Raw genomic sequence first — 26,228 nt, 5'->3', positions numbered from 1 at the left:
CCACCTTATGTCAATCTTGGAACCCAACCTAATATTCATTTGATTAATTCATGATACTTTCTGGAGTGGTGCTTTAGAAATTCTATTATTTCAGTGCCCCAGTTGAGCAAGCTCCTAAATGCTGGCAGAATAAGAACCTATATCATTGGGTGTGAGTGAATTTTTCAGAGCAGAAGGAACAAAATTTAAGAGATCTGAAATTTTTTTCAAACCTGAAGCTTTTAAAGGAGAATAAGAAAAATGTGTGGCAGACATCCCAACCACTCAAAGCCCATAAGTGTCTCAAGAAATTGTAACTGAACATTTTGGAAAATAGTATGATCCAAGAGTTAAAACTATTGGGCATCTAAGCCAGTGATTTATGCTGGAGTTTACTCCATCTATCTTGAGAAGCATCAGGCTTTTGCCCATGTTTCCCCACAACATAGAGTTTCCTAAGGGAGGAACAAACTAGGGATGAGGGGACTGATAAACAAATGAATGAAAATTACTAATTAGATAGATAGATAGATAGATAGATAGATAGATAGATAGATAGATAGATAGATAGATAGATAGATGGGCTGAGGATTACATGGTCTGATCTGGAAAGCAGGAAAAGCTACTGGATGATTTTTATTGTTTACAGGAGGAACCAAGAGATGTATAAATGTATTCCTATTTGGAACCATGAATATTACCAACCCTAATTTCCAATTTTTCTCTCAAGAATCTGGACACAGTAGTTCATTGTGCAACCTATACTACGAAATGGCAATTTGGTGTCATTTAATAGAACAGGTACCATTTATTATCAACCATTTTGTTATTATTGTACAATTTCAAATAAAAAGACTTGACCTCTCTCTCTTAGAAAGCTTATATTATTGGACTAACTCTAAAAAGGTGTTTCCAGACAGCACCAAAATCCACGTTTTAGAACTGAGTAAAAAAATCCCAGAACCTGACAGCAGATCCACACACAGACCTGTCAGTCCCGGGATATGGTCACCCACCATCCTCCCAGATTTCCTCTGTAGTGGATCAAAATGGAGGGCAGATGGGAGACATCCGGCAGAAGTTTTTTTTTTAAAAAAATCATCCTGTTATGCACTGGATAGTATATGCGCACATGTGAATATTTTAATATAAACACAAGCAGATTTACATGAGCATATATGAGGTCCAGTGCATAATAGAGGGAATTATTTAAAAAACCTTCTGTCCGATTTCTCTTTCCCCAATTCTTAATTCAACCTCTGTTTAAGATTATAAAGTGTAAAATAAAAAGTTTCAGAGAGTTCCAATTGCACTCCATTTGTGCTTCCTTTGAACCACCTGTGTATCCAATTTGCAGCCGGATCAGCTGATTCATTGTTTTAGGCTTTTTAAAAGTGCATTTGCACCGGAGCAGTCTACACAGGGAGGAAAGGAAAGCATGTAGTTTTGCATAACTACATGTAAAGGTGCATTTTTTCAGGCATAATCGGGTTTTAAGCACACCTTTTTAACACGTGCTTTTTAGCTCTTAACTCCATTCCTTCTGCACCCACCCCTTTAAGCTGGTTACTTCCAGGCTTTACAGCATGTGTAAAAAGGCCCAAAGACAACCTTTACATTTGGCTTTCAAGTCTAGCTACTTTAACAGTCTCTTTTAAGATAGAAAAAGCGGCATATAAATAAATATAACAATAACAACAGTAACCTCTGCTCTTTTCCATGTCAGCAAATGAAGCCATTCCAGATATTAACCTATATTTTAAAGGATCTATCCAAGCTGGCCAATCTGTCTTGCAAATGTAACCTAGCAACCTAGGCCGGATCTAAACTGCCATATAATGCAGTGTGAATTGATTGAATTGCATTACATGGGTCTGCGCTGACAATATAATTCAGTTCAAACTGCATTACAGGGCAGTGTAGATCCTTTTTAAAATTCAGACTAAACCTGGACTGGAGTCACTGCTCCCTAAAATGGAAGTCACTAGCTACCACTAATATTCATTATTTCAAAGTATTTTGTGTTTTGATTTTCAGTATCACAACACAAAATACATAGCTGTCATACATGTGGAGCTGAGATTTGTAAGAAGACATTTACTATAATGAATTATGGGCTAAATTGCTGATAAAAGATGCTGATACAATTCTAGTCATTTCTAATTTATGCTGACCCTGTTTGGGGCTTTTCTTGGCAAATTTGTTCAAAAGAGCTTTGCTATTGCATTCCTCTAAGCCTGAAATTGTGAGCTGCCCAAAGTCACCTAATAGTTTTCCATGGCCAAATGGAAATTCAAAACCTAGTGTTCCTGAGTCCTAAGTTTAAAACTCTGATCACTACAACATGGTGGATATTTGTACAGACGGTCAACATTGATTTGCAACTTCAGTTGGTTGTAACTACACTGAGGTGTATGTCTAGAAAGATCTTTGTTATAGCTCTTTGTGTGTTTAAATTTGGTCACAGTTAAGGTCTGTAATGATGTAAAACCTCAACCATAACTAAACAACAGATGGAAATTCCACAATGAAAAGGGAAGAGGATACTCTAGCCTACTCCTTTAACCATGACTAAAGTGATCATGAACATTATGTGTCCAGTGCCTTTATAGATGTACTGTTTCTTTGCACCAGAAAAATCTACATTTTGTCATAATCCTTTTGGGGTGAGGACAATGCTGCTTTTGTGTTTTCTGAAGAACATGGCAGATATACTTAAAATCAAGGTACAGTAATATGTCAACATTACATTTGCTGTTGGTATTACTATTATGGTTATTATTATTGCTATTTTATTTCAAGTCATTTCTGACATATGGCAATCTCTTGTGGCTAACAGCTTGTCTGGTTTGGCTCCACTGCTGTTAAGTGCTTGAAAGGTGTTAATCTGACGTGGCTGCTTGAAAGAGGTCACGTTGAACCTCCCTTCCTGAGGAATTCTTTAGAGCAGTGGATCTCAACCTGTGGATCTCCAGGTGTTTTGGCCTACAACTCCCAGAAATCCCAGCCAGTTTACCAGCTCTTAGGATTTCTGGGAGCTGAAGGCCAAAACATATAGGGACCCCCAGATTGAGAACTACTGCTTTAGAGGCTTCAGGGATTATTTATGAAGGTCTGCTGAAATGAGAAACAGCTGAGAATCTCTCGATAAAAAGGGCCTGGAAGAGATATTTTTTGGTAGTGGTAATGTTGTACTTTGGTGCTAGAGCTTGGTTGTTACCTTGGGTTAGACTTCTGGACTCGGACCTTGTTCCTGTAATCTTGTTTTGGACTTTGCTGTATCCTGAAACCCTGTGTTGGATCTTTTTATTCCTTGAATCTGAACTCTGGACTGACTTCCTGGCTTGATTGATGGACTTGAATTTCAGTTTGTACCTTTGGACTACAGTTTGACCTCGATTATCTGGTTTGACTTTGGAACTCTGACTCTGGATTGTACCTTTGGAACTTAGGACTTTGATTTGTGTTACCCTAACTGTGTGCTGTATTTCTGTTATCTTAGTCAGACATGGGAAAGACTCAGTATTTTAGTTCTATGTTTAATTAAATAAGGCTTGGCTGATTCTGAGTTTATTTGGTTAGACCAGTGGCTCTCAACCTGGGGTCCCCAGATGTTTTTGGCCTTCAACTCTCAGAAATCCTAACAGCTGGTAAACTGGCTGGGATTTCTGGGAGTTGTAGGCCAAAAACATCTGGCCACCTCAGGTTGAGAACTACTAGACTCTGCTAGGGCATCAGGTGAGAGCAGCCTAACACAATCCTAAGGCAACTCTATTGCAGGGTTGTATTGGCAATATTTGTTCAGAATTGGTTTGTTATGGCGATCCCGAGACTGAGAAGTGTGACTTGCCAAAGATCACATAGTGGGTTTTCTATGCCCCAGAAGAAATTCAGACCCTGGTCTCTAGGAGTTCTATTCAACATTCAAATCATTACACCACACTGGCTCTTTTACATGTATCTCTATGCAAAAAGCTCTTATAGTACCTTAGAGACGAAGTGTGCATCTATACCAGTGGTTTTCAACCTGTGGGTCCCCAGATGTTTTGGCCTTCAACTCCCAGAAATCCTAAGAGCTGGTAAACTGGCTGGGATTTCTGGGAGTTGTAAGCCAAAACATCTGGGGACCCATAGGTTTAGAATCACTGATCTACACTCTAGGATTAATGCAGTTTGCCATAGCTCATTGTCATGGAATCCTACTTTTGTGAGCAACCAGCATTTTTTTGGCAGAAAAGGCTAAAGATTTTGTAAAACTACATCTCCCATAAATCTATATCATGGAGCCATGGCAATTAATCTGGTGAAAAATTGCATTAATTCTACAGGGTAGAAGCACCCACAATCTACTTCTTCAGATATCTGTGTTTTAGAGATAGTGCACGAGAATTAGGAAGCCAAACAGTTCAAGTTCAAAACAGCACAGTTTAAAGGCATATGTGAATTAGTAACATATTAAAGAGTACTTTCCCCAATTACTCTTTAATATCTACATGCTAATTTGCTTTCAAGTTAGATTTTAAACATACATACACAGACATCCTGAAAACATACATACATATTGATGGGGGAGGAGTATCCCATTAGCATTTTTCTCCCTTTTTCTTGGAGATGTTTACCTAATTTGAGACATATGGGAATTTCACACCTAGTGAATATATTTTCATGTAGCTTGTGGCATGAGACTCTAATCATTAGGAGAATATACACAAGTAAGGTAACTGCAACAGCTGGTGACATTTACCAATTAGAATTACAGTTCTTTTAAACACTTTATCCTTTTCTTCCCTCCAGTGTATATAGGATAATTATCTTTGATAAATTGATGAAAAATCTAATTTTCCTTTTAAATAGTTCTACTTACTCAGTATACGTGCCTGGATAAATGTGATGAATCCCCTTAAAAAAATGACACTGGCAAAGCTCTCTATTTCAAAGCTAATGACACTAAATCAGTCAGATAATTGAGAACTCTTAAATCTTTTAAATGACAAATTGCCTATTTACTTACTTTCATATTTACTGACATAAAGAGATACACATTATTTGAAAAAATATCTAAAACAGGCAATATTAAGTCACTGTAATCCCTCCTCCCAATAAATAAATGTATATATCTAGGTAATGAGCTGCTTTGTCAGATTAAAATTACATTTTTCACAGCCTCAAAGGAAACAATTCTGTAGCTATTTCAGTACAAGGAAATTTGTAATTAAGGTGGGTATTGGCAAATGCAGAACTATGAGTGCAGCCAGAGCTTTACCACATGTTTTTGTGCCATGGAGTATTTCAAACATTGTGTTAAACCATAGTTAAGTGTTATGTTAACTAAACCTAATTAAACCTTACATTTCCACACTCTCCTTCTGATACAGCTGCAAGATGAAGATTGGGAACATCATGGAGGACACGAAAATCGATGGCTATGGATGAATTTTCTGATTTCTATTCCTCTCAGTTCTGCATTTTTTAATTTTTAAGTTCCTTTCAGCCCAAATCTATATTAGATTTTTAAACCCCAATTAAGGTTAGATGGCATATTTTATTTTCACCAAATTTTATTTTGTTGAACAATTCACACTGAATTATAAGGTAGGCACTGCATATCATCTTCACGTGAAGAGTAATATCTCCAAGCATATCTCACTTGCTAGGTATAGCTTTTTTTTCAAACACAAAGTTTTGGAACCTATCCAAATGTATTGCTTTTGTGTCAGCTGTAGTTTTTTTTTTTTTGATAAACAAGCAAAGCTGATAAAGATCCAAAGTAAATATTCCATTGCATATATGTCTTTCCCAGCTTTGCATATGTAGCATTGTTATACCCTGCAATATAGTGGAATTTTTGTTGGGTCAGAAAACATACCAGAGTAAGGCAGATAAAAAGCTAATGATACAAGAGAAGTTTCCCTTGGAACCAATTTAGCACACTCAAAAGTTTGAGGTTATATCAGAGTATGATATAGTAATCTCTCCCTGTAACTAAATTGATAGCTGATTCAGGATTAAGGTTGATTTACTCACTAGATATCACAGGACAGTTATCTACCTTGTATGGTAAAAGTACTTGCATTAACACCCTATGGGAAATTGAAGTTTATAATAATGTAAACCATGATTGAGTCAAATGCTAGTATCTCACATCTCTTCCCCCTCCCCCCCCCTTATTTCTTTTTCACCTAGACAAACTTCAGCCCCCCAGGTGTTTTAGACTTCAACTTCCAGAAATCCCAGCCAGCATACCGACTGTTAGGAATTGCGGGAGTTGAAGTCCAAAACAGTTGGAGGGCTGACGTTTGCCTGTGCCTAATTTAGACCTTTGATTGGCCAATGTATAGACAAAATGTTGGACTAGATGAACCCTTGGTCTGATCCAGTAAAGGTCTTAGTACGTTCCTGAGATAAGAGTAGCGCCAGAAGGAAAAGCCAGTTTGACACAGTAGTTTGAGGATTGAGTTATGACTTTAGATCAGGTTTACACAACTTGGCAGTACTAAGGGATTGAAATTAAATAGGCTAAACCTCTCCAGGCTGTAGATAGATCTTTGGCACCTCACTCTGGGAGTACCTTTCCCTCAGAACAAGCAGCAAAGTGGACTAGCCTCAATGCTTCCCTCAGTGGGGTGATGAGTTGCAATCCTTTTCTGAGGGAAATAAGTACTTCAGCTCTTGTCTCTGCTGCTCTTCCTTTCTCTTTGTGTTTGGGCAGCCTCCGTTGTCTCCTTCTCCTATGGAGGCAAAAACCGTCATTTCTGAGTTGTTTGTTTCACTCCTTTGTGAGGGAGAAGACTCCACAACTACACAGTGAAGCTATGTTTCTCCCTCGTAAGAGGAGGAAATATAGCGAGTTGGTGGTTTTTCTCACTGAAGGAGGAGATGATAGAGGATCAAATAAAAAGGATCAAACCCAGGATCAAATAAAAAGGAAGAGCAACGTAGCCAAATTTCTCCCTCACAAGTGAACAGTGCAGAGTTGGCTGTTTTGCCGCTGGATGAGAAGGGGACAACAGAGGCAAAGAGAAAGGAAGTGTAGCAGAGGCCACAACGGAGGATCTTCTTCTTTACTGCATCCTTCTCCCTCCAAACTGCCAATCTAAAGTGAAATTTTAATATAACCTAGAACCCAAGATTCCAATCTTCCTGAATAAAGGTCTGATACCTCTTGAAATTTGATCCCCGCTCCCCACTGCTCCAACCTGAGTCCAACAGCCTCCGCCAGGCCACGTTTCCAACTGGAACCAGCACTTCTAGCATACTGACTAGATCTGTTGGTGGTGCCAGCTTTGCCACAGGTTAGTTTGTTAAATTGGGTGCACACAGAAAGGAAACGTGTAGAGGTAAAACACTTGGAGCAGAGAATTGTGGGTTCTGATTGCTATTCAGCTGTAACACTGCATGCGACCTCCTTCTTTAAGGCTTAGGCCTGTGTGGGTCATACCAAATCCTTGTGAGGGAAACATCTGGCCCCAGGCTGAAATGTTGTGCAGGCTTGCTCTAGATTAAGTTCCAAATCTTGCTCAGCTCTGGAAATCTACTGGATGACCATTTGGCAAGTTATACTCTCATAAACACAGAAGAAGGCAAATGGAAGTACTATTTGAACAAACCTTGTCAAGAAAACCCCATGGCAAAACTTCCCTAAGTTAGAAGTGACTTGAAGGCATGCAATAATAATGAAAGCCAGAGATCTGCTTCACAACTGTAGCCCATGTAAATTAAGGCACAAAGTAATAATTGGGAACTAACTCACAGAACTGTGTCCACTCTGAAACCCATTTTAGTATACAGATAGTATCTGCACAATAGGTTTTCTTTTTGGGTTGAGATTTCAGTGTTGTACATAATAAAAAAAAAACTGGACTCAGAAAATACCTGAAAAATCTATAGCTATCTTCTTAAGGAAGAAAAGGTATTCTGTTCCCCCCTTTTTTGGAATAGGCATGCATGTATTCAAATTTCAGGTTGGACAAGTAACCAATTTTTATATCTATCTCCTAGTTACACATATACCCATCAGAAATGCCTACTGCTAAGTAGGAAAACCAAAAACAGAAAAGCATTTAAACAGAATACCAGGAAATACAGCACTGAAATAGGGTTACTGTGTCACTGGTAACACACGTAACCAAATACATGAGAAAAGGAGAAAAAAGTGAAAGTTTGAAACAAGGAAGGTTAATACAGCATATTCTTTTCATGAGATTAATCGCTTATTATACTGGTAAAATGAAAATGATTCACAAAGAGAGGTAAAAAATCCTTGCTAATTATATGTTGTCACTAGTGCTGTTACTTCCTGTAGCTTCACCTAATCCTGCAGGTGTGGGTCACCTCTTACCATTCGCTGGTGGGGGTGGCATTCCCCAAAGGTTCACCCTGCCTGCAACTCTTCTAGATATAGAAGAACACACTGAAGCTTTTGATGGAGTATTCACAATATACCACAAGAAATGGGGGAAATTATAGCGTTGCCATATATCTTTTTAAAATGACATGAACAACAACTAAACTTATATCCGAAACCTTCAGTGCTACCTTCTGTTTTGGTAACTTGGGAAATTAACTATCCTTTTGCTAAGGAAGGTTTCAATTCTAGAAAACAAGCAAAGCAAAAACAATCCAAGAAAGATTGTAGTCACCAAACACATTCAAGTTTCTACACGTAAAAGCTATAATAACATTGTGATGGAATTATCATTAATTTTGTCACACACACACACACACACATATAAATATGCATAGCAATACAATCTTCCTACATTTGGATTGGCTATATTAATTAAGATATAGTTTTTGAAAGATAGTGACTTGCCACAATCTTCCTACAAATCGTATTATATAATTCCATTAATGTTCACTTATAGGAATTAAATGTTACACATTTAAAGGATTTGTGGGTCATGCTTACGCTTTTGTAAGGCAGTATTTTGTATATTTATAATGCACTTTTTGAAACAGCAAATCAGGGCTAAAATCTATTATGTTTCAAATGCATTTAATGCTTTTATTATTTTTCCTTTTTACCCTTAAAGCTCTGTTTCCTCCATTGTCTACAAGGGTTTTTTGAATGTTGTTCTTTATTTACTGTTCTGATTTTAGAGTATTTTTAATACTGGTAGCCAGATTTTGTTCATTTTCATGGTTTCCTCCTTTCTGTTGAAATTGTCCACATGCTTGTGGATTTCAATGGCTTCTCTGTGTAGTCTGACATGGTAGTTGTTAGAGTGGTCCAGCATTTTTGTGTTCTCTAATATGTTGTGTCCAGGTTGGTTCATCAAGTGCTCTGCAATGGCTGACTTCTCTGGTTGAGTTAGTCTGCAGTGCCTTTCATGTTCCTTGATACATCAAGTGAACCACTGACCGCATAGGGAAGCTGATGAAGAGCTATCTACAGATCCACTAAGAAAATCCAAGAAATGTTACATTCAGCAAAGGACAGAGGGATCCTCTTATCTCTGCAGGAGTCTACCGTATACCATGCAGCTGTAGACAAGTCTACATAGAGATCACCAAACGCAGCATTTCCTAAACACGATCAAGGAACATGAAAGGCACTGCAGACTAAGGCTTTCTTACTCCAACTCATGGGAAAGTCAGTCATGATTGGTATTACTCTATAATTTAGGAATTGTTTCAAGGTTTGCTTGTTTTTTTTCTTCCCTCCCATTCCGTTGTTTTGGAGAAAGTTATAGTTTTCTTCAGAATATGAACTGGGAACTATCTAGTTCTTCATCTGGGCCCATCATCTAGCACATCTCAGCAATTTTATAAATGCTTTCTCTTTCTTGTTGTATAAATGTACCCATTCCTGATCTTGAGTGGTATACTTGAGATTGCTCCAAAAGCCATGCTTTCTGTGAAAGGCCAGTTTCTACAACAGTGATATAACCCATTCTATGAGAACACAGATGAAAAATGTTTGAACTGTTTGCAGTTTCGTGTCTGTTTTGTGTTCTGTTTCAAATTCTAATACAAGATACTGATATTCAATTGTGCTTATGCACAACAACTGAGTAGCCCTTACAGCTCTATAAATCAAATATGAAAAGCAAAGGTTGAGTCCTTCAGAATTGTTTGTTAGTGCAAACCTTATTTGAGTAAAACTTGAAGCAGCTGCTCTACATTCGAAAGAATGATATGCAGTTCAATATTGACTTTCTCATTCACCCATTTTTAAGGCAGCTCAAAACAGCCAAACTTCTTGAAAGAAATTATGAGAGTCAGGAAATGTCTACCATTCTCAGAAAACCCACTCCAATTTCTGCTCCCATTACTTGAAAAGCTCAGATCACCTCATAGAGCATCGTAAGAGAAGCATCTCTCTTCAACTAAAACTATTTATGAAGTAATCTGTAGAACTGTGGAAGAAAACAGTTTCTCCTACAGTTGGAAGTCTGTGCTCCTTCAGCTATTTTGAACCTGTATAGCAACATTAAATCCTGAGTGCTTTTAGTTCCTCAGTTCCTTGAACTACATGGAACTTTGGGCAGCTCTACACTGGTAACTTTTCTCAGGACTGATCCAGTGTGTCCCCAAGATGGTTTACACTGTCACTGCCCTAGTTGTTGTCGAGGCAGGAGGGAGTCATGACCATCCAACAAGAACAAACCCAGATCAGCTCCATACAGAGTTTTGCCACCATGGAGCTAATCTAGTTGCCCTCCATTCTAAGTAGTCAGTATAAAAATTACCCCATAGTAAACAAGAATCTGCAGTTTTTATTTATCTGGTTGTGTTTCCCTTGTATTAAATAGGGCTTTCTTCTCAATGTATCCAAAACTTATGGCTTTATTTATTAAATAAAGGAGACAAATTTGAAATTTTCTTAAAAGACAAAATGTGAAAAGCAGTGCTAAAACAGCCCAACAAAAAATTATTGGTCCTGGTTTTTAGGCCTGTTCCTGGGGTTATTTGGGGTGCTGATTCAGAAAACTGCACTGGATAGATTTAATCAGTTCTAGTTTCTTAGATACAGTTATCATGATTTTCCATGGACAAGCATATAAAAACTGGTATATGGCATATGTTCAGTGTCTAAAAAACTAGAGCTGATGGAGTAAAACTTGTGCCATTTTTGGAATCAGCAGGTTAAATATCCAGAAATAAGTCTAATATTTGAGGCACCAAGAGGTGTGTTGGCCAGTGAATAGATTTAAAAGAAATGTCTATTTGAAACAGGAAGGATATATGTAGTTTTTGGTTTTTAAAAGAAATTAGCTTCAGATCTGTGTGAATGGAGAACTCTGTGTAACAAAGATTTGGTGTGTCTCCAATTACAATGAGGATATGCATGGATTTGGAACATAATTTCAGCTACAATTTTTGAAGAATCCACTTTCTTGAGAAACTTAAATGAGCTCAGCTTAGAACAATATACCCAAATGACAAAATGTCCCCCATGAAATAGTTCCTAGGTTACAATCCTCTCTCCACCACAACTGAAAAAGTACACTGAGCATAACCTTCTAAGCTTTGCTTTGAGAGTTGCTGCTTAAGGGAAATGAACTGTCCTCAAGGGACAAGATGTATCAGTTTAAATGCTTTTTGTAAAGCTATAATGAACCTCTAAAGGAAAGCGCAATGATAACACATGAAAAAGGTACACGCTGAAGAAAGCAACCACTTTACAAAATGTGTAGGAGAAAGAAATACTTACAGGAACATCAACATATTTTGCAGCTGCTTTCACCTTAAAAAAAAAGAATTAAAAATAAGAAAAACCTTGTAATTGGCCACTATTAGCTCTAAGTGGATTGCAAAAATCAATTGTTAAAGAGCTGAAGTACTTACAGTAAATGAGAGTATTGATGAGAAGAAAGTGCCTTCATCATACCTTGATAACTTAGACAACACACCATCCAGCACTGCAACAAACTACATTAAGAGGTACAATGTAAATATTCATTTCATAACACACAGAGGGACTGTAAATAATTATTATAGAGTAAAAGTATGGAAGCATTTTCTTGGTGATCAGTGAACAAAACACAACAGACTGGCAAATCTTCTATTGTGTCTGCACATATGCACTTAGTCTAGAAATTATGTAGAACATGTTGGTGAAGTCAACAAGTTAGTGGATAATGACTGTATTTCATCACATAACACTTGCCACTGCATAATAGCCTCACCCTTCTTTTGGGGGTGGGCAAAATTGATATTTTGTTCTTCGCTGCTTAATAGCCACACCCTTAGTTCACTCATCCGGGCGAGTGAATTAAGGGTGCAACTGCCCATTTGGCATTGGAAGGGGGGACGGGGACTGACTCAGCTGGGACCTGAGTCAATCCCCACAGTGCCAAAGAAAGGGGCAAGGCTTCGGCAAGACAAGTCTCTGTCATTAGGAGGGGAGAGGTTGGCGAGTGGGTGGGTTTACCTGCAGCTACGGAGCCTTGTTTGTCTTGGAAGAGGATAGGCAGGTGGGTGCTTTGAGTGACTAGCTGCGTGGGCAGGTGAGGCTTCACCAGCCTGCACAGCTGCACCCTGAAATAAATTATTTCACAGTGAAAAAAGCCCCTTAAAGGGGGCTTTTTCATCACATATTAGTCATCATCACATAATAGTCTCACCCCCTTTTTTGAGGGGGAAAAGTGTGACTATTATGTGATGATATATGGTATTTTACAAGTATCACTACAAGAAATATGTATTAAAACCATAAGCATCCAGATTTAGTTATAACAAAAGTGACAGAAATCTTCTTCAATTGCACTGATTTCACTTACTGATCTTTTTTCAATTTAAAGCCCTACATGGTTTGGGTCCTGGTTACCTACAGGAATGCCTTCCATACAATCTGCCCCAGAGACTAGTGCATGCAGCTAGAACCTGACTGGCGAACATCAACCAGAGGACCATTTCATTGGCCACCTCAAGACTGTGGGATGACCTGCTGGAAGGGCTCCAATAGCCAAATGAGGAGAGACATAGAGTCAATACAATGTGTTGAGGTTTAAAGATAATATACGCTTATTTTCTTCTAAGTATTTTGATATTTCTAAAAAGATATCTCCATGGCAGATATGACCACTGATACTAGAATAATTCAATCTATTGTCAAAGGCTTTCATGGCTGGAATCACAGGGATGTTGTGTGTTTTCCGGGCTGTATGGCCATGTTCCAAAAGCATTCTCTTCCGAGGTTTCACCCGCATCTATGGCAGGAATCTTCAGAGGTTGTGAGGTATATACCTCTCAACCTCTGAGGATGCCTGCCATAGATGCGGGTGAAACATCAGGAGAGAATGAGCATACAACCCGGAAAACACACAACAACTGTATAATTAACTTATTTATTTATTTAATTTATATACCACTCTTCTCTCCCAGGGAGAATCTGTTAATCTGTTAATGCAGTTGTAAACACAAAAAAACTTATGAAACAAATTGAGGTGGGAGAATATATCTCCATCCATCATTTTGGGGATACAGGCTACATATCCCTTATCCGAAATGCTTGGCACCAGATGTGTTTTGGATTCCAGATTCTTTGGGGTTTTGGAATACCTGTATTTGCATATGTACACGTAAATGACATATCTTGAAGATGGGGCACACAAAATTTATTTACAGCCTGAAGATAATGTTGTAGAAATATTTAAATAATTTTTGCATGAAACTAAGTTTGTGTACATTGAACCAACAGAAAGCAAAGGTGTCACTATCTCAGTTTCAAATATGGACAATTTTGGAGTATTTCAGAAGTTCACATAAGGCATGTTCAACCTGCAGTTCTCCCAAGGCTTAGATAACATCCCATTACATCTCAGTTTCCACAGTATATTGTTGGCTGCTTCGTTCTTATGGGCTTTATAATACAACATGTAGCCAACCATTATTTTCACTTAAGAGGAGCCATAGAAAAATATGGGGCAATGAGTTAAGCTACATGAATCAGGTGAACAATACCTCTGACAGCACAATCAGGGTCAAACTAGACAGAAAATACAGGGATGGCAGTCTGAACAGTGGGATGGCCAGGGCAAGAGAAGGAAAAATCTGCAGCCAAACCTGTCTACCTTCAGCACTTTCCACATTCAAAGCCACCCCAGATGAAAAAAGGATGGAAAGATGTAGCTAAATTAAATAAACAGGAAGGGAGATGATTAAGTCAAAGTGGAGGAAGCTGGAACCCTCCAAAAACATTTTTGGGAATAGCAATGTATCAACATTTGGAGGGACTTGTCTTTTCCTAGTTCTGGGTTAAGCAATATCCCAAGGTCAGACTTGGTGGCCCTGCTCAACTGTTTCTCGTTACACCAAAGCTGGGAAACTGTTTTTGTAGTTTAGTTCTTAGTTACGTAGCAAAAGAAGTCATTCTGGAGAAGAAAACACATTATACCTTTACTATTTACTTCTTTCATACTCAAGCTAGTCACTAAAAATAATTTGCACCCAGGCCTGCTGATAGCCCTTAAATTGGTTACCCTAATGATACTTTAGAGAATCTTTAAAAATAATGATTTTTAAAACTGAAACCTTTATCATCTTTAATTTGGAAATTATACAGTAAGTGACAAAAAGCACAGATCAATGATATGCCCTGGGAAATACAATAGCAGATTCTCTTTTTAAAAAAAGGGTGGGGGAAATATGCATGCATGTATACACATACTACAATAGCATTATTAGATGTTATACTACTGCAAAATGCTTTTAAGTGAATACTCTGAAGACGACCCTAACAAGTGCTTCAGAGAGTAATTGCTTGACATCTTGAGTCTCATTTCTAGAACACAGGAGCAGCATTTTATGAGTGAGAAGACAGGACAAAATTCCATCTGGCATGCTGTTAATGGCCACTCTAACAGTGTCATAACAGTGTCATCTTCCTTGTTCCCTGTAAGGATCTGAGAATCTCACCTTGCAACAATCTAGACTCCTAAAGGCTTAAAGGGTTGATAGCAGTGAATTGCACTCATCATGTTTTTAACCTCCCCTGTTGATCATCATGTTTAGCTATATACCATTTGCTTCAGATCGCTGTCCATGGAATATAGATGAATCATTACAGCAGAAGCAGATAGTGGTATTACTTTATTCTGTTTTGAATATAAGGGAGAGATCCTCCCTTATTTGTAATGCCAATTTTCTGGGTTCCCATTAAGACACCAGTGCAGTCAATTTGAAACATCTGCTTTACTCTACAGCCATGCTGCAATACCACAATTCATAGATTAATTCAGGAATGATCCAAGATAAAGATGTCAATACTAGGGACCCATGTAGAGCAACAGCTAGAGTTAGAGAAAATAATTCAATATAAGCCATTCTAGGTTTCCACACAACAAACAAATATGTGAGGCCATGATGTGACTAATACTAGATTAAAGTTCTAATGAAATTTAACTGAAACATAATGGCTAATTGTTTTCTTGCCACTGGACTATACAGTTGTTCCAACCAACAAAAAATTATTTCTTCTAAAGTAGTGTCTGGAATGGCACATGTTTGTGTATTGAAAGTGAGACTAACAAATATTTAACATAGGGATATCAGATATATTTGCAAGTGTTTTTGTTTTTAACAAGAAGGAAGGTATCTCTAGATTTTCCTTTTCAAAAAAATATCAGTGAACATAAGAGTTTTTGTTTTTGTGTGACAACAAAATGTTGAGGAATTTTTTCATTAGCAGCAATAGAAGACTGATTTTAAAAAAATTCTTTTAAAAATGGGGCAAACATCTCATAATTTTACTACTAAGCAATAAAAACAATTGACTTTTTTTGTTTTTGCATGTAACAATTAATTAAACAAAGGGTCACACTTCTAGTTCATTGCCATGGGGTCCTACTGTGACCAGGACTACCCATTGCGCTGTCTCAAAAAAAAGTAATTTGCTATTGATCCATGTTTCTTACTCATAAAGCTTCTATATGCTGAGCTATTCGTGCACAACACATTTTGGTAAATGAGCTTGCCAAATTGGGACCAGCAGACAGGTATGTTTGAAAAATGAATTCACTAGTACCTAGAAAGGTACTAGAACTCATATGGAAAGTTTTTAGATGAAAATATAAAATACTTCTCACTAGCATTTTAAAAATTATTCTTCAGGAAAAGTGAAACTCACTTTTCTTGTTTCTCTCGTGTATAGTATTTTACAACCCTTTCTGAACATGAAGTACCTTTCCTTTGTTAAAAATATTTTAATCTTATTCTATATGATATAGTCAAATTATATTTCTGTTATTTCACGATTCTCCTCTTTATACTACCTAAGAGGCGAAATACCAAACAGCAACATTTAAAATAAGGGAGAATGAGTTTAACACAAGTATTTCACTGTATTTGTGTAGAATGAGAATTATCAAAATGAAGACAGAGCTTCGAAAACCTTGGAAAAAAATCTTTCTTCATGTGTAGTAGAAAGCAATGAAAACAATGATGCAGCTAACTAAAGCTTATTCCTCAAATAGAAAAAAATGTGGTTGGACTCGATTGAATAGAAGCTTCCTTAAGACTGTACAGTATGACACACAAAAGTAATATATCTGGATGATAGACACTGTACTGGTATCTTTGCTCAAATTGAGATGTGATTTTAAACTCTAAGTATTTTAATGAGTGTATGAATTGAAAAGTTTTTCCTTAAAAATGCATTGTAGAAGCTGTCAAACAAGTACCTCCACTTTGTGGAAAGCAGATATAGAGACACTGCCTATCACTACACTGCTTTGCTACAAAGTGTGAATACATTTACCTTTGAAACAAGGAGTGAAATGACTTCTTTCACGGTTTCTTCAATCAAGTCATCTATTTTTGAATGGTACTGTTGCTGTATTGCAAGAAGACAAAGGCAGCGTTAGAGTCTTATAGAAAAACAACACTTTTGTCACAAGTCATACTCAGAACAAAGCTTCTCAAGCTGACAGATCAGATTTATTTAAAATTATCATTTGGAACACCCAAAGAACAAAACCTTGAAAACAATCCACCCAATCAACACTTCCTTACACTGAGCTGAAAATTTTCCCATGTGTTCTGTCAGGTTAAGCAGCTAATGGGGTTATTATTTGGATGCACTGATGTTGTATTCTTATTCAGGCAATGAAATGAGAAGGATACTTTTTGTCTTCTCTGTAATTAAGGTGGTGGGATATCTCTCTTCCCACACCCCACTCCCCAGCAAAGGGTTGGTAGAGTTGCAGAAGCAATATGAGGAAAAGACTGAATAAATAAAGCACTTTATGTCTGACAACGCTCATTCATAAGTTGTGTCCTCCAGCAATAAAAGGAGGGGGCAATTGTTAAATCTTAAAAGAGCCTTTTTATCAGTAGAGTGAGCGGCAGGTTATACAACTTGTATACAATCTGCTCAGGGGCAAAAATAAAATTTCACCATGATGAAAAAAATTAGCAAACCATACAGGGCATAATAACTAAATTATCTGTAATTCTCCATTTTTGTTACTTCTACTTTCCCTTCCGCTAATGAAAATGCTCTCTTTTGAGACGCACACTTTAAATTAAATCAGAAAGGCTTTCACATTCTGTTCTGATGATAATAGAGGAGACTCTTCCATCTTGCAGTTAGAAGGGACAAGAGCTCCTTTTCTATTCTGAACACATATCCATTAAAAAGGAAATAAAGTATTTTCCCCTTCAGAATGTTTGTCTGAAAGCAAAGAATGTCCCACCAGCCACTTCACAAAAATGTGACTTGTAAAGACTAACCCTATCTTGATAGTTCAAGGCTGCCTGAAACAGCAAGAACACAATGCTTGGAGTAAAAGCACCAAAATCAATATAAACATTAGCCTAACTTAGCAGGAGCCCATTGAATAGTTTTCTGAAATTTGGCTTTTTCAAGGCTTTCCCTTCTTTTTCAAAGTTTCCACACAGATGTACTTAATAATTCCCAGGAGAGTTGCCCTTTTGTGAAGCAATTGCCTACCGTGCTTAGATTAACGGAGCTAGCATTTTATTCACGAATAGATGGATGCAGATGCACATATTGTGCAAGAAAGTGTCAACTATGGCTTCTAGAAAATGTTGCCCACATTTTTAAGTCCCAACGAAACCCAAAAAGAAGACATTGGGATAACTGTAGGCAAAACAGTAGCGGTAATAATTACTTATTTGGGGTTAGAGAGAACACTGTGCCTCAAGAGTATTCCCTTCACTTCACTTGAAAATGGATTTAGATCATCAATGAGTTTAAACATATATGATGAAAATGAATACATTTGGATGTATTGTCAAAGGCTTTCATGAAATCACTTGGGTATTTGAGTTTACCACAATTTTCATATCTCTGGCACTTTATAGTTACTATCCTTTTTGCAGGTATTAAGGCTTCTTACACTTTCTACAGTGATTGTTTTGCTGATGGCTACATATTGGGTCAAGTTATACAGTTATATTAGTTTCTTACCTTTCTAATTACCAAGGTTTCAACCTAAGAAACCTTGTGATTTTACTCTGGTGAGGTATCTAGAAAGTACCAAAGTGCTCTAAAATGAGAGTGACTGAGAATTAAATCAATTTGATTTTGGTGTGTAGAATGTACTTGTACTTTGAGAACAGGCTTGATAGATATGCAGTGTAACTGTGCTAGAACTCTCTAGTAGAGAATTCTAAATATCTCAACAAACTATCAATCTCATGAATCCTGAGAAATCATTGTAATTATGTGGTATGAAACTCATATAATTGTGTAATGTAGATGCATATTCAATCTATTTTTTTTGCCATTTCTTGAATCCTAGGTGGAAATCTGTCACCTTCTTAATTAAGATGTAGGGGAAAGGTCCAAAAGGCTAAATTGCAAAATGAACTCAAACTTGATAGAGCGATTGAAAACAATAAAAAGGGGTTCTCCGGTTATGTCAGTAGAAAAGGGAAGAAAAAGGAAACGGTAGGGCCTCAACGTGGAGAAGGTGGTGCAATGCTAACAAGGGACAGGGATAGGCAGGGATAGGCAGAGCTGCTCAACACCTTCTTTGCCTCAGTCTTCTCCCAAAAGGAGATCAGCAACCCAAAACAGGCAAAGAAGTAGCCCAGAAATACCTGGCTACTATAGATGAATTCAAGTTACCAGGGCCAGATGAACTACGTCAAAGAGTATGGAAGGAATGAGCAGAAGTCATTTCAGAACCACTGGCAATAATCTTTGAGAATTCTTGGAGAACAGGAGAAGTCTCAACAGACTGGAAGAGAGCAAATGTTGTCCCTATCTTTGAGAAGGGGCAAAAAGAAAACCTAAACAATTACCACCCAGTTAGCCAGACATCAATACTAGGAAATATTCTGGAGCAGATCATTAAGGAGGCAGTCTGTAATTACTTATAAAAGACTGCTGTGATTACTAAAATTCGAAAATAGATTTCTGAAAAACAAGTAATACCAGATAGTTACAAGCTTGGTAAATTCAGGGAATGCTGTGGATGTAGCATATCTTGATTTCAGTAAGGCCTTTGACAAAGTCCCCCATGATAATCTTGAAAACAAACTAATAAAATGTGGGCTAGATAATACTACTCTTAGGTGGATTTGTAATGGGTTAAGTAACCAGACCCGAAGGAAAGAAGTGATAGTGGAGTGCCACAGGGTTCTATCCTGGGTCATATGAATGTAGGAAATGTTAAGCAGATTGAGTAACACTGTTATCTGCGAGCATATAATAATTATTTCCTTTAATAACTTTTTTAGGTTTGGCATGCCCTCCAAATACAATCAGTTATTGAAAGCACATTTTACCTCCTTTACTTATGTTTGTAATAGCATATACAATCATTTTACTTGCTAGTGGAAGTGGATTGACATTTTCAACCAAAGTTGTAAACTGCTGACAACCCCTCCCCAACTCATGGTTTACATTACAAATAATAAACATAGAAACATTTGGAATACAAAAGACATTAAAAACAAAAAAGACAACTTACCCATTGCTTAGCAAACTGGACCGTGGAACAGAAAGAGCCCCCCAAAACAATGGGAAAATTGTGAAAATAATAATTACAAAATAATGTAAGATGCAAGCAACTAAACACATTTAATGAAACATTTTTAAATAAAAAGGGAGCACAAATAAAATGGAACTATGGAAATACAGTACTATAAAATGTCAATGAACATATATATTAAAGATAACTCTACTGCAAATCAAGACACTTCAAAATATATGAGCTTGACATCTCCCATTCATATAGCCATGTACAATAGAGTCTCACTTATCCAACATAAACGGGCCGGCAGAATGTTGGATAAGCAAATATGTTGGATAATAAGGAGGGATTAAGGAAAAGCCTATTACACATCAAATTAGGTTATGATTTTACAAATTAAGCACCAAAACATCATGTTTAACAACAAATTTGACAGAAAAAGTAGTTCAATACGCAGTAATGCTATGTAGTAATTACTGTATTTACGAATTTAGCACCAAAATATCACGATATATTGAAAATATTGACTACAAAAATGCTTTGGATAATCCAGAACGTTGGATAAGAGAGTGTTGGATAAGTGAGACTCTACTGTATATATATATTGATTGGGCTTGGTAGCCAATAATGCTTCCTGTAATCAACATACTTTGGCTCTCCACTTCCTGCTCCCTACAAGCAAAGTATAGTCAATGTATATTATTTTCTTTTGCACCTGTTTTGCATCAGTTTAGATGGGATACAAGGCCAAATATAGGTAAGCTGTAGCTATCAGTGGAAATTGCATTTGTGGACCTTTTAGAAATATGTTTCTAAAGATGAATAAAATTGGCTGGAGGAAAAGCCAAGGGCCTAAGATCAATTTCCAGCAGAATCGGGACTGTCTTTTCCTCACCTCTGGTATCACAAAAAACCCTATCCTCTGAATGGTTTCTCCAAATTTTGAGATCAGGTTTTTTGGATGTAGCTGTAGGAAATTGCCAATTATGATGGAACCAATAAAAACCATTTGATCCTGACCAATTGACTGTATTACATTTGTTCCTCTCTTCCACAATTCCCATCTTCTTTGGAGAACATTTCTTCCGTTGTGTTTGAAACTGGCAAGAGCTAGTCCAGAGCAAACTGAACTTTCTGTGTAGAACCTGGGCACATTACATTTTTTGGATGACAATTTCCAGACTCTTTCAACTAGATGGTTTGAGGATTCAAGGCATTATTGTCCAAAAAAGCAATGTTCTCAAGCACTATTTTTGTGCTATTGCATGGATTTTAGTATGTTTACATTTTTGCTTACCTCCTGACCACCATCCAGAACACACAGTTTAGCAGTTTGCTTCTTGGCATCAACTAGAACGTTGAACATTGTGCATACGGAAGCAGGAATACGCAAGTCCGTTGATTTGCTCATCTTCTGGAGTTTTAGATCAAAAGCAATTCTCGTTCTATTAAATCATGCAAGAAAGATCTGTCATATTTTGAGATAAATGAAGCGTAAAAGTGAAACCATAATTAAATCTATTTATTTCATGCACTGAAAATCAAACTAGAAGTGTTTTAAAATATTCAAGTAGTGAAATATGTTCACAAATCTGAAGGTTAGATTTTTATTTAACTGGGTAATATAACCAAACACTAAACCACACGATGTGTTAAAGGCTATCTGACAAATAAGCTTTCAGCACAATTTTCACACAGCAAAAACAAAAGACAGATTGTCACATAGCATATTCAAGTACGGTAGAGTCTCGCTTATCCAACATAAACGGGATGGCAGAATGTTGGATAAGCAAATATGTTGGATAATAAGGAAAAGCCTATTAAACATCAAATTAGGTTATGATTTTACAAATTAAGCACCAAAACATGATGTTATACAACAAATTTGACAGAAAAAGTAGTTCAATACACTGTAATGCTATGTAGTAATTATTGTATTTACGAATTTAGCACCAAAATATCATGATGTATTGAAAACATTGACTACAAAAATGCATTGGATAATCCAGAACGTTGGATAAGTACTTCTAACAGTCTGAAAAATATGGTTATACCTAAGTGTGATAGATTTTGATATAGACAAAAATATATATTTGTTCTTTTATATAACAGAATTCTCACAGAAGAGCAATTCAAAAGTATGTGGTAAAAGGGAAAAAGAGATATTAGAATTGCTCTCATTAGAATCAACTAAAGTCCAGTGTACATTCTCTGCTGCCACAAGGTCATATGGCAATTGCTATGAGTGTTGCAGATAAAATAAGAATGGAAGGAGAACTGTGTTGGATCAGACCAAAGGCCTATTTAATACAGGTTTGTATACAGAAAGGTCAACCAGATGCCTCTGGGAAGCCTATAGGTGGGACAGAAATGCATCAGCACCTTCTCTTTCATGTTCCTTAGCAACAAAGATCTGGAGGTATAGGGTCTCTGATATTAGAGCTAATATACGGTACATCTATCATGTAAAGGGGTCTTGTACACCTTTAAGACTGAGAAAAATAAACTGGTAATTTTAGTAGGCAGTTCAAAGCAGATTATCTGCTTTGAACTGGATTATGAGTCCACACTGCCAGATAATCTGGGATAATCAGATAATCTGGGATCAGATCCTGGGATGTAGGGCAGTGTGGATCCAGCCTCAGGCTCCTTCCACACAGCTGTATAAAATCCACATTGAACTGGATTATGTGGCAGTGTGGACTCAAATAACACATTTCAAAGCAGATATTGTGGATCATCTGCCTTGATATTCTGGGTTATATAGCTGTGTGGAAGGGCTCCCTGAAGAGAGGAAGGAGGAGAAGACGGGACCCATTCACAGCATCTTTTCCAATGTCCTCCAAAACTTGTCAACATTTCCAAATATTACGTGTTAGATAACATCAGAAAATGTGTAAGTACCTTTTGATGCAGGCTTCTATCATATCACTGGCCATGAGTTTAAGCCTCTGTTCTAAGTGATGGGCAAATTCTGGTTCTGGCCAATGGAGATCGAAAACAAACATCTGTAGTGCATCAAGTTTCCAGAAGAGATCTTCTGATGTTGCTGATCCGTTACTGTAGAAATGATAACCCCAAAAACGTTGCTAGCAATATTTGAATCACATACTAGAGAAAACAAAGATCAATCTCAAGTGGTTTTAAAAAACAAGAACATCGAAGTGTTTTGGAATTACTATTATCTTGCTTGGAAGGCCAATCTTTTTGCTCCTGGGAATCTTCAGCAGCCCCAAGATGGCCAAAAATGTCAAAAAAAAAAAAAGGCCAAAAAGGAAGACATCTCTCAATCGGGTGTAACTAGAAATATACTTCTTATTTCATACTGTTCCTCTTAGAATACTCTGGAAGGGGCAAGTCATAATTTGTGTGCTTCTATGGTGAGGGAATCACGGCTAACCCTGGCTGTTGCGTTTGCTCATGGGTGGTCCTGTTTTATAACAACTTTACCTGCTGAAACAGGAGAAGTAACTTGATAGTAGGGATGTGAATCCCCATTGTTCTTAATATTACAAACAAAAAACCTAATTTTTCCTCCTTGTCAGGTGAATCTTCTTGCACATTTTTTCTGCATGTATTTCTGGTTATGAAGTCTTTTTTTGTATTAACTACAATGACTACTATTTGGTTGCATAAATGTTTTGAAAATAATGAGTACTGGATAGGTTGCTTGTGTGCAATTTTTTTTAAAAAAAAATCAAGAAACTTGGCCGCTCTGTGTCTTTGTTTAAGAAAATGGGAAGAAATAATATTTTTGCACACAAGCTTTTTGAACAAATTGAAGGGGACAGGGAGGAAATGCTTGCCATTTTGCTGTTTCATATGACGTGGAAAACTTTGGCATTCCTGCAAGTTTTTTTAAAGACAAGATTTTCTTGCTGTGTTGAAACACCCTTTCCTCTTGAGTGAAAATATGAATATTCTTTACACTGTTTCTTGGGAGTGTAGGCTCTTTTGCTTGCTGGTTTGGGGATTATTATATGACTTCTATTTTCCTGTTATTGTTCAGAGGCTATAGCATTCTCTCTCTTGTATAAGCACTTATAGCAGTGGTTCTCAACCTGTGGGTCCCCAGGTGTTTTGGCCTACAACTCTCAGAAATCCTAGCCAGTTTACCAGCTGTTAGGATTTCTGGGAGTTGAAGACCAAAAACATCTGGGGACCCCAGGCTGAGAACCACTGACTTATAGAATTATGAAGGTGGAAGGGGCTCAAAGACCACTAAGTCCAGCCTCTTCTGGATGCAGGATTTCCAGCTAAAGCATCCCCAACCTCTATTTGAACTCAGAAAAGTACACCATATCACTTATTTAGGCAATTGGCACCATTGCTTAACAGCTCATATGATCAAGAAGTTTCTTCTAATGTTCAATGAAAATGTACCCTTCTATAACTTCCAACCATTATACCTTTTCCTACTCACTGGAGTAGCAGAAAACATGCTTGTTCCCTCCTCTCTCTGATAGCCCTTGAGATGTTTAAAGACAGCCACCATGCCACCACTCACTTTTCTTGCCACCAGATTGAATATGCCAAGCTTTAAAACCCTTTCCTCATACTTTGTTCACCATTTTTCTTCTAGCCCTTATCTGAACCTGCTCCAGCATTTCTTTATTATTCTTAAAGTGAGGTACTCAGAAATGAATACATTGCTCCATATGAGGCCCGACCAGGACAGAATACAGTGTTACTATTACCTCCTTCAACTTGTAAATTATGCTTTATTAATGTAGGCAAAAATAGAATTTGTCTTCTGTGAAGCAGTATTCTACTATTGGTTCATGTTCAATTTTATGATCAACAAAACATGCAATGTCTTTTTCACAGGTAGTACTGCTGAGCCATGCATTCCCAGTACAGGGGCAAAAAAGAATGTGACTACGCTTTCCACTATGGGACAGCCCTTTAAGTATCCATAAAAAATTCACTCAGACACGGCTTTAAAAAAATTCTGAAGAAACCAGCAAGGTATTTCAAAAGTAATTCATTCTCCTTCTCTAGTGATGTACTGCATATTTTCTTGCATATTACCACTACAGCATTTCTGAACTAATGGCTAAGCCAAGTACTCAATGAATTCAGCTCAGGGTTTTGGTAAAATGTTTGCTGATTCTTTAATGTTATCAAGAAAGTGGTAGGACATCTGCCTCTGCATTACCTGAAAGAAACTGGTAGCTGATCCTTCTCATGCTGTCATAAAAGATGGGTAGGAAACATTTGTCTTACTCTAGTTTGGATACAGATGTTATCACATGGATCTCCAAATGCTGGGTCCAGAATGTGTGGCCTAGATAACAGGAAGGGTTGCTTAGAGCTGTGATCCAACAATATCTGCAGAGATATATGGATTACTCATCTCTGATTTTACCAAATTCAATTGGCAACTTGACATTGTTATTTTAACCCTCCTTGGGGTAGGGATGGTAGCATCAAAATGAGAAAGAAATTGCCTCTTGCTTACTTCTGACCAAATCTTGAGATCTTTATAAAAATACATCCTGGACAAAAATCTGACCAAACTGCAAAAGAAAGCATGGTTGCATCTAAATGCCTGATCCCATTGGAGACAAGGTTTGTTGTCCATCCACTAAGCTCCACTAACTTCAAAATACATCCACCACCTTGTACAGCTATTTTCAACTTCAGATCAAAATCTGGAGCAGATCAATTGCCACACTAGCATGCGAATGGCCTTGAATGAACTGTAAAGGAAGTTACTCCTTTCAGAACTTGGAAAAGTTACCTTTTGGGGATAATCTAACTGAACATATCCCAATGAGGTTTCTTCTTTTCATTTCTTCATGCTGTTTCTTTGATTTTAATTCTGTAGCAGCTTTTTCTTATGATCCTAAAACAGAGGAATCCCATCCCTAGGGAAACAGAAGTCCTATTGTGTGAAATTAATTTCTGTTCCACTACCACTTTTCTATTTCTAAATGTGTTAACTTATGTGAAAAAATCTTCAAAGCTGCAAATATTTATGGTGCAAATGAACAGTTTCCTAGCAGCTAGGAGGTGAGATAGAACCTTACACAACAAAGTAACATATGATCTCATGCAGTCTTATGTTCATCTGTGTCTGGGACATCCCTAAATTCACCAATAACATTCCTATTCCATTCTAGGCATGCATTCAGGTTGAGACAAATGTTAAGGTTGCATAAGTCAAGATTCAGTCTTCCCAAACCAGATGCAGAACTTTGCTTCTCCCTGCATCACAATAGGGCTAATTCCAGCCATGATTAAGACATGAGCTCCCTTGAAGCTCCCAGCATTACTAAGGCAACATGTTCCTTGAAGCTGCTGGTATGATCTTCTTCTCTGAACAGGAAAAATAAATAGTATTGTACTTTCTAGCAG

At 37.3% G+C, this 26,228-nt stretch overlaps 1 protein-coding gene across 11 annotated transcripts in view; it reads right to left on the bottom strand.

Moving 5' to 3' along the window:
* Positions 1 to 26,228, bottom strand: part of cadps2 (calcium dependent secretion activator 2) — a 307,122-nt gene that overhangs the window by 32,934 nt on the left and 247,960 nt on the right. For 6 of the 11 annotated variants that reach the window (XM_062982339.1, XM_062982340.1, XM_062982338.1 and 3 more), the window contains 6 exons: positions 22,773 to 22,928; positions 21,166 to 21,313; positions 19,866 to 19,880; positions 16,682 to 16,756; positions 11,770 to 11,853; positions 11,636 to 11,668 (listed from right to left, as the gene is read on the bottom strand). In XM_062982339.1, the coding sequence (XP_062838409.1) occupies positions 11,636 to 11,668; positions 11,770 to 11,853; positions 16,682 to 16,756; positions 19,866 to 19,880; positions 21,166 to 21,313; positions 22,773 to 22,928 (511 nt within the window). The remainder of the gene's footprint in view (positions 1 to 11,635; positions 11,669 to 11,769; positions 11,854 to 16,681; positions 16,757 to 19,865; positions 19,881 to 21,165; positions 21,314 to 22,772; positions 22,929 to 26,228) is intronic. The other 5 variants (XM_008111252.3, XM_008111245.3, XM_008111250.3 and 2 more) reach the window with 1 other exon arrangement.

Source organism: Anolis carolinensis, chromosome 5 (genome assembly GCF_035594765.1).
Source record: "Anolis carolinensis isolate JA03-04 chromosome 5, rAnoCar3.1.pri, whole genome shotgun sequence".
In the NCBI taxonomy this organism is placed as follows: Eukaryota; Metazoa; Chordata; class Lepidosauria; order Squamata; family Dactyloidae; genus Anolis; species Anolis carolinensis.
The sequence above is the reverse complement of the archived record's forward strand: the minus strand, read 5'-3'. Positions and strand labels throughout refer to the sequence as shown.